This window comes from Clytia hemisphaerica, unplaced genomic scaffold (assembly GCF_902728285.1).
Source record: "Clytia hemisphaerica strain Z4C2 unplaced genomic scaffold, Clytia hemisphaerica genome assembly, whole genome shotgun sequence".
In the NCBI taxonomy this organism is placed as follows: domain Eukaryota; kingdom Metazoa; phylum Cnidaria; class Hydrozoa; order Leptothecata; family Clytiidae; genus Clytia; species Clytia hemisphaerica.
The window spans coordinates 400,555-410,272 of NW_027104237.1; the positions used below are offsets into that span (position 1 = coordinate 400,555).

Consider the following 9,718-nt stretch of genomic DNA (forward strand, 5'->3'; position numbering starts at 1 on the left):
AGTCGAGTCGCTCATCTTGTAGACCGTCCTGCACTTTTTATAATCTGATGTATACAGGACGGGTATGAGCTGTGAGGCAGATTTCTGCCTCAAAGAAATTACAGTGAGAAATTCGAATTTGGCGCTGTCCTCGCTTACTAAAATAAAAACCAAATTTCGGAAATTGCGTTTTCTCTAAGAAAGTGTGACCAGTGAAAGAAAAACAGAATTTGATTGGCTGTGTTTTCAACCGTCATTAGGATCTGGGAAATTCAAACTCTCAGCCCGTATCATGCTATATATTTCACCATCAGTATATAAAATAAGAAATCGTAGCATGGACCTCCAGGCTACTCATCTTGTTGTTGAAAAAAGCCATGCCCTCTAATGAGTGCTGCTCTTTGCTCAACCTTAAAAACAGGTATTTCATTACTTAATGATTTAGCCCAAGCTAAATCTATAAATCTATAAATATTACAAACAAACTTACTATTATCATCAATTTCTGGAATCATTTTTTGAGTCACTTGCCTAAAAAAACAAAACATAATCTTGCACTTTATATTCATGAGTTTGCAAGTCAGCCATTAATTTTCCAGAGTCTTTAAATTTTGTCGCTTGCTTTTATTTATTATCTTCAATTGAGCTAGAACCTGATAAGGTCTGTGTTTTCTGCACCACCTTTTCTGTTTCTCTGTACCACCTTAATAATTGGACCTTCATTCGAAACAAAAAAAAACACAATCACAAATACCTGAAAGTTTCAGTGAGAGTGTTGATTTTTTCCAGGAATTTATTTTTTTTCAGTCCATGTAGAAGAGCTTGTTCATATTGTTTGATAACCAGCATTACACTAAAAAGAGTATAAATGGTAGAGAATAGCGATGATATCATTTTAATTAAGTATTCAAATGAAAACAGGCGTTGAAATTGGAAATTCTGAGTTTTCATTATTGACCAAACAGCCAATTTGCCAAGATTAATTTAGTGGTAGAAAATCTGCATACGGCGCGAAAAGTCGATGGTTCAATTCCACCAAGAGGAGTCTTTGTAGAGCTTTGTTAGATTTTTGAAAACTTTTTTAAAATGTTGTAAACACAAAATTAGCGTATTAATATATAGATGAAAAAACTGACCTGCTTTCTTTTTCTGTTGCTAGCATTGTTTTACCTCCAAAATTGACCTGGCACTGTGAGAAAAACAAGATTCAATGATAAATACATAATTTAGTCTAGTAATGGAGTGAAATGTTGCAAGTCACAAGATAAAAGGTAGGTTCATTTTGTAGTTGAATACCCAACAAAGATAGAAGCGCGCAAGACTTCTTTTTTAACCATAAGATAAAGTAAAGTTACATCTTCTAATTTCCAGGTTTTTGACATTAACATTTGCGTTCTAGGTAGTATCAATGACGCGAGGTGGTAAATAATGACATAAAGAGGAGGGGTACCATGGAAGGGCAGAATAGTGTACAAGTATTGCCCAATAATGGGAGAAGAATCTCTCGAAAAGTAGCCAAACGTAAATCTCGTGATCCAAGCCACGATAAACTTCCAATATGAATATCACTGGGTCGATAAACGCAAACGTATTTAGATTAAGTAAGTATAGCCAAATTAAAATCCTGCACATAAAATACTTCCTTTGAACAAGAAAAAATTTTTTCCTGTAGTCCGTAAGTCATGATTACGAGGAGCTGTAAATTTGTTTACAAGCTTAATATTCGATGGGGTTGGTTGTGCTTTCTATCAGAAGATAAGCTCAATAAGCAGTCAAATGTAATAAAGCCTTGAATATACCGCAAAATTAGTTTTATGACAAAATATTTTTATTCATTTGTTGTCTTTTAGAGGGGGCCACTGGATGGACCGATAAACAAGATCGTTCTCAGGTAGACGCGACCCTTAATTGTCAGCTTGGCTAAACACTGCAGGAAAATGATTTGTTCAACATCGACGCGCTAAGAATTATGCACCCGACTGTATCCAAGGAGCTTATATAATCCAAATTCTTTTATTACACCCCTATATCAGTGACCCAGTCAGATCCGCCCGATAGAGAATCCGGAGAAAAAAAATTACATAGAATGATCTAATTTTAAAAGCAACGATGGTCAAACTTACTTTAAATTTCTCACCCAAATCAATCTTATTTATTGTCTTACTCTGATTATCAATCGTAAGGAAATGTTTTATTGAAATATATATTACTTTTAAGTCAATATTCTGCCTACCAAAAGTTCTCACTTAGTGAGTTTTTGAGATTTCATATTCAGACCCGGTGAAGTTATACTTTTCCATAGCCACGCACGCCGGTGGTTTCAAAACTTCACTGGGTCACGGAAAAAGGGGTGTTCTATTATATGTGAAATATAAAAATGTACGTTCATGCGTGTAAGTAAATGTCTGGGGTAGTGTATCATCTGTTTATGTCAACATAATACCGGGGGCTTTTAAAAAAGCCAAACAGAGTATAATCAATCCTGACACTTGATTGTTTGATTCCGCAGTTTAGTGAAATCGTGGAGAGGTACCTTATCGGGGAAAAAAATGTTGGAGATTTATTTAGTCGGGTTATTTTTTTGTTGGTGAAAAATTTCGTCACCTAGAGGCATTTTCGTCACTTTCCCCGACCAAAATTTCAAATTCGTCACTTTCACCTGACTAAACTGTTTAGAAGAATTGGTTTCCTTCACTAGCTCGAAAATGGATCTTGTAATTCGACATTTAAAGCACTAATTTTGGTAAATAAAGGTGTAAAATAATTAGATTCGAATTTTGGTTGCGGTATAAAATTTTGGGTAAATGTTTTGGTCGAGGATAAAAAAATTGGGTACAAGTTTTGGTCAGGTGATAAAATGTCAGGAAAATATTTCATCGGGGAAAACTTTCGTCACCCCCTCAAAATTTTAATCACTTCCCCCGACATTTTTTTCGTACTTACTAAAACGTGAAACGCCCAGGAAACGAGTGGAAACGACATGGAAACGAGAGGAAACAACAGGAAAACTAGGGGAAACGACATGGAAACGAGAGGAAACGACAGGGAAACTAGGGGAAACGGTTAGAATATAAGAAGTTAATATAAGAGCCTCTCGCATGTCAGTTGTCTGATATTTCTGTACCTGTACCCCATTGACCATAGATAAGCAAAAACACAAAATTGATCGAGACGAAGCCGCTATAGCCAGACGACGGTGTCAATCGAACTAATCGAACGCCAAATCAATTGAACGCAATTGAACGCAATCGAATAATTGCAATTCGATTGTCGAACGCAATCGAATCGCAATCGAATATTAACCAGTATTTACTGTTCGATTGCTTTGATTATGTTCGATTGTATTCGATTACGTTTGATTGATTCAATTGTATTATATTTTATTCGCTTTAGTATGGTACTTAAGCGCTCGGCCGCCCACGCTAAAAAGCTCTAACAGAGTGATCCAATTTAATTTAATCGCAATCAAACTCATTGAACATAATCGTAATCGAACGAAATCGAAGATTAATCCAATGTAATTAACAATCAATCGAACCAATCGAACATAGTCAACTATCAAATCGAACCAATCTAACCTTACTCGAACGCAATCGAACACAATTGAATATTACCCAGGAATCGGCCGTTCGATTGAGATTCGATTACGTTCGACAATCGAATCGCAATTATTCGATCGCGTTCGATTATGTTCGATTGGTTCGATTGTGATTTTTGTTTGAAGTTGTTCGATTGACACCGTCTGGTTATAGGACTTAATTTGAAACGGATAGAAACAGTAAAAAATACTGCGTGGTCGATGTTACAACGTCAGTATAATAACCATATCAGTCTTCTTATGGCTTTGAAAAAATAACAGTCAATGAAATATTTCGTACCCAACAAATTCTTATTCGTTTATTTCATGCTTTAACTTATGATACAGATGAAGTGCATGAGTGATTTTAAAAAGCTAAGAAATTACCTACCCTAAGTATCAGACTTCAAGTTTTCAAAGATAAATTATTAATGAATTTAGAGCTGTGGTCCTGTTATCCTGCAGGATAATTTGCACCCAGAATTTGAAAAAATAACTGAAGCTACCTCCAGCTGAATGTAATTGTCTTAAGTAACGATCTTCTAAATTGAAAAAGCTATCCAATATTGAAAAATCAACCTATCCCTTCGATTTTCAGACGGAAAATGACATAGTTTCCAATACTTTTCAGTTTTGTCTCCCATTTCCCCTTCTTTCCCTCCGTTTCCACTTGTTTCCAAATCATTTCCTAGGCGTTTCCATGTTGATTCCACCCGTTTCTCTGTCGTTTCCCCTTGTTTCCTGTGCGTTTCACGTTTTTAAGTACGCATTTTTAAGTATGAATTTTTTACTCAATGGGGAGAGGATAAAAATTCCAATTGGGGAGAGAAAAAACTCCATATTGAGTAATTAAGTCATTCTTAGGGGTTCAGATAGCCGATAGAACTTTCCAAATGGGATAAACTTAAAAAATTTGGAGAAAATTATAAAAATTTTAACTTTTGTCGCAATTTTCCCCTGACCAATTTTTTAAAACCCTAAATTTTCTTCCCCGTTAAGATATTTTGCAACAGAAATTTACGACTGAAATTTCCTGTGGTAGGTCCCATCGGGTTCTGTGATACAAGTGTGTTGTGCAGATTATTAGGGAGATTAAGCAAGAAGCTGTGTTCTTCTATTGCTCGCTTATCTCTGACATGTGATCGTCACAGCTTTGGTACAAAAACAAACGCAAAGCAAATGCTTGAAGAGTTTGTTTGTTCTTATAAAAAGTCTTCGTTTCTTGCTCCATCTTAATTCCAAAGAAGACAAAAGTGAAATCGGAAAAACGATCAATATTATATCTAAATCTAATCTCACTAATTATGCCAATTAACTATTAGGAGCAACTCCCCTATTACTAAGTGTGTTAATAACATTTTCAAGTTTAAATTTTTTATACCGTTGCAAAATGAATTTGCTTGCGTATTCTCAAGTTTTTGGATGACGTGGGATTTGAAGATTTCTAGTATTTTAATTGGAATTGCTTTTATAGATTCAAAACACAAGTTAATCTGCGGTGTCATTCGATAGGTCTTTTTGCTTTTCTTTTTTGTATAGAGATGACTTGAAAAGATCGCTCAGTACTCAACTACCTAATTAATTGGTTATTAAATATTAAGAAACAAAGCAACAGTGAATTTTTCTAAGGAAACAGTAACTTTTAGATTCATGGCTGCTCTTTCAACCCTTATAACGCTTAAGAACAGTTCTAGTTCTAGTTCTAGTTCTAGTTCTATTAAGTGATCACATAATACGCTAACGTACATTATCATGATATTGAAAATAAAAAGTTATTAAAAATACCTAATAAAATGAAAAGAAGAAGAGGGGAGCTGTCCAAACTCAAACTTGCCACAAAAATAAAGATGTCTGACAAAACATCGATGGAATATTTACAGCGACGAAGCTGATTAAAAGGTTTGATATCTTGAGATTACGTTTATTGCCATGACAATGTTAATGGAAGGGGGTTGGGTTGGGTGGCTCGTAAATAAAACGTTCAATCAACCTTTTTTCGTGGCAAGTTTGAGTTTGGATGACTCCTAAAAGAATAGAAACTTGTTGAGGAGCATTTTCCATTGTTGAGGAGCCTCTGTAAACCTTTGTACATAAATTGAACCTTACAAAGATGTTAAGGGGCCGTTGACAAACGATTTTCCTTTTTTTTAACGGCTTCTGGCCGTAAGGGGTGGGAGGGGGTTACTGCAATGCCGTTAAAAAAGTTTTAAAAAAAGGAAAAGTCTCACTTACAAATTTCATCAGTCCTAGAAACATGTGAAGAAAGGCTAAGACAAAGTAACCACACGACATTCACCTTATTCCCGATCACCAATTAATGCTTTGACGAGAAAAATGACTGGTCACGTGACGAAAGTCGGCAATTTTTCCCTCCGCCTCAGTTGACTCCTTGCTCCACCCATCCCGCCCTGACTTGCTGCGGGGCTTGGAGTTTCAAAATTGAAAGGTCACGGCTCAAAACCACATGTTTATTCCGTGCGAAAAGAAGAACTTTGAGGATTACGAATCGAAATTGAAAGAACATGGCGGCCATGGACCAGTGAAAGTATTTACTTTTGAAGAATTTTTTTGGCCGCTAAGACGTAGGGGGGGAGGGGGTCTGAACCTTAACGGCCTCAGGCCGTTAAAAAAAAGGAAAGTCGTTTGTCGACGGCCCCTAAAACGATTATACAGCTTACGGTAGAGTGCGGTAATGAGCAGACGAGATGAGACTGAATCTGAAAATATCATACATAGCTAGCTAGCTGATTTTTTGGACTCACCTGTTTTACAGCATCCAATAATTTCTTCATCAAATGATGCCTTTGTTTTGTAAATACCTCCATGATTTGTTTATTTCTCTAGTGAGCTGCCAGAGGAGGAGGAGGTCAGCGAAAAAGTTAGCAAGTCTTGCCAGAGCAATGACCCAAAAACAAATGCCAAAATATACTTCATGTAGAAAGGGCTTTAGGTGTTTGCTTTTGTTTTGAAAAGTCCGCACTGAGTTGGCGTTCTACCAAATAGAGTAAAAAGATATCGTAGTTTGGCGAATAACTTGAGAAAACTCTTAAAGCTCTATCTAGACGCTCTTAAAAATAAGGGAGGAAATCCAAGCCCAAGTACAGTCGGCCCTTGATGTTATGCCAAGCTTGAACTGTGTTGACTTTGAACATTTGACAGCCGCACCCGACACTTGTCTTCGCTTCGGATGGTCTTCGATCAATCCCAACTTCATTTGAAAAGGTCTGGTAAGTATGCACCTGTGTATTTATAGTTTTTACTAATTAGTGTGTTACAGCTGGATAGGTAGGTGCTAATTAAGCCTACAAATCACTAATAGACCTTTTCGCCTTTCCATCCAGCCAATCATCATTGACATTATTATGCGAATTGCCATTCATTCCGTGTGTAGCAACTCCAGAAGATTTTTCAAATTTTAATTTTTTTTTCAAAACCTATCCTATGTTGTAGAGCTTTGAAAAAGAAAGAAAATGAGGGATCATAGGCCTCCAGAGGATAAGTGGTTGTAAAGATATTCAAATTTTAGTGTCACCAATTTGACTAAAAATGTCAAAAAAAAGGTTAAGAAAATAGCTTGGAAAAATTCGAAAAATTTGTAAAATATTTAGTATATTTATCAAAATAATGAAAGATATATCTTTTTTTGAAAAAAGAAGACATTGCATTGTTTTATTTGCTCCGGCCTAGGAGCCTTAAATTCTCTCTCGTCCGACGACGACGACGCATTAAGTTGAAGTTGGTTTGATATTCTACGTTTGATGTTTGATATTCGTTTGATATTTGTTTGATATTCTCAAATTTGATTTTTGAAGTTCTTGTGATTATTTTTGGGAATGGAAACTATTGAAAGCCAATAGAGTTTGTTGAGGAGAGTATCTGTGCCAAATTTCATCGCTCTCCGTCGCAGTGTGTTCCCTCTAAAAATAGAAAACCGCAAACTCCATGGTATGACATATTGACGACCCGGGTTCCGCTGGGGGAGAGCGGTTATTTTTGGGAATGGAAACTATTGGAAGCCAATAGAGTTTGTTAATGAGCATATCTGTGCCAAATTTCATCGCTCTCCGTCGCAGTGTGCTCTCTCTAAAAATAGAAAACCGCAAAATTTATAGTATGCCTATAGCCAACCCAGGTTCTGCTGGGGAAGACCGGTCATTTTTGGGAATGGAAACTATTGGAAGCCAATAGAGTTTGTTGAGGAGAGTATCTGTGCCAAATTTCATCGCTCTCCGTCGCAGTGTGCTCCCTCTAAAAATAGAAAACCGCAAACTCCATGGTATGACATATTGACGACCCGGGTTCCGCTGGGGGAGAGCGGTTATTTTTGGGAATGGAAACTATTGGAAGCCAATAGAGTTTGTTAAGGAGCATATCTGTGCCAAATTTCATCGCTCTCCGTCGCAGTGTGCTCTCTCTAAAAATAGAAAACCGCAAAATTTATAGTATGCCTATAGCCAACCCGGGTTCTGCTGGGGAAGACCGGTCATTTTTGGGAATGGAAACTATTGGAAGCCAATAGAGTTTGTTGAGGAGAGTATCTGTGCCAAATTTCATCGCTCTCCGTCGCAGTGTGCTCCCTCTAAAAATAGAAAACCGCAAACTCCATGGTATGACATATTGACGACCCGGGTTCCGCTGGGGGAGAGCGGTTATTTTTGGGAATGGAAACTATTGGAAGCCAATAGAGTTTGTTAAGGAGCATATCTGTGCCAAATTTCATCGCTCTCCGTCGCAGTGTGCTCTCTCTAAAAATAGAAAACCGCAAATTTATAGTATGCCTATAGCCAACCCGGGTTCTGCTGGGGAAGACCGGTCATTTTTGGGAATGGAAACTATTGGAAGCCAATAGAGTTTGTTGAGGAGAGTATCTGTGCCAAATTTCATCGCTCTCCGTCGCAGTGTGTTCCCTCTAAAAATAGAAAACCGCAAACTCCATGGTATGACATATTGACGACCCGGGTTCCGCTGGGCCATCCGCCAAATTAAATTCCTGCCAAAATTTCTTCCTTTAAGGTATATACACTTTATTAAAATCTTTTTTCCGGCTATCAGTAAAGTTTTCTTAAGAACCGGCCAAATTTTCAGGTTGAAATATTCTGAAGCAGCCCAACGAGATATCTCTTCACCTTTTATCTTTAGTTTGAGCCAAATTTGTCAAATGTCAACTTTATTTGGCACTGTGTAAATAAGAACGTGTATATTTTTATTTAATTTTCAATATATATATAAAAGAAAACAGAAAAGTTTTTGAAAGTTGTACATACATAGTTATATATTTTTTTAGTCAAACATAAAAAGACAAAATATATGGGGTGTATATTTTTATTTTCAATATAAAAGAAAACAGAAAAGTTTTTGAACGTTGTACATACATAGTTCTATATTTTAGTCAAACATAAAAAGACAAAATATATGTGAATATGTCTGATAAAAGCGTTTAATAATTTTCCTTGCTCCAACTTTCGAATGTCTAATGAAACTATAGCAAATCAATGCTTTTGAACTTTATCATCTGCTTAGCAAGTTCCCTGTATGGTCGTTCTTTGTCTCCAGTTTTCGCTTCTGATGTTGCTTGAAGATGCTCTGCTTCATCTTTTTGACATATAAAGGCGTGTCTCTTCATTATCTCGATCGCTCTTAATCGTTTTAGGATCTTTTCCGACTTCAACATTCACAACGGGCAGGTCTAAAACGCCTAATACCTACTACCTAATACTTACTACCTAATACTTAATATTTCCTGTATATACCTCAAAATTGCTCGAAAATACCTTTAAAATAATCAGCATGCCAAATATGACCAAATCTGAAAATTTGGTGTTAAAAAAATTTCAACTTTTTGTCTTATAGCGTTTTAAAGACATGAAAATATTTTCTCTCTTTTTTTCTCTTCGCTTCATTTTCCCGCGCTTTTTCTATAAAGTTTACAGACTACACACATTTTGTCAAGACACACTTTTTCGTAGGAGAAAAATATTTCGCTTGCTTATTCATATTAGTTTTATTTATAAGAACCAGTTGAGATGATAAAGCCCTACAAACTAATGTATGACACTTTACTCGATAGGATGCCTATGTCTAATATATTTAACCTCAAAGAACGTTTTAATAACGTTTTAGCCATTTGGATCTTTATAAAGGAGACAGGGGTGTATAAGAATA

The 9,718-nt window shown here is 36.3% G+C and overlaps 1 protein-coding gene across 1 annotated transcript in view; it reads right to left on the reverse strand.

Moving 5' to 3' along the window:
- The window catches only part of LOC136816059 (sorting nexin-29-like), a 53,619-nt gene extending 47,143 nt beyond the window's left edge, over positions 1–6,476 (reverse strand). The window contains exons 1-4 of the mRNA XM_067072491.1: positions 6,319–6,476; positions 1,116–1,168; positions 734–832; positions 470–510 (exon numbers count right to left, since the gene is read on the reverse strand). Coding sequence (XP_066928592.1) covers positions 470–510; positions 734–832; positions 1,116–1,168; positions 6,319–6,381 — 256 coding nt within the window. The 5' untranslated portion in view covers positions 6,382–6,476. The remainder of the gene's footprint in view (positions 1–469; positions 511–733; positions 833–1,115; positions 1,169–6,318) is intronic.
- Between the last annotated feature and the right edge of the window lie 3,242 nt (positions 6,477–9,718).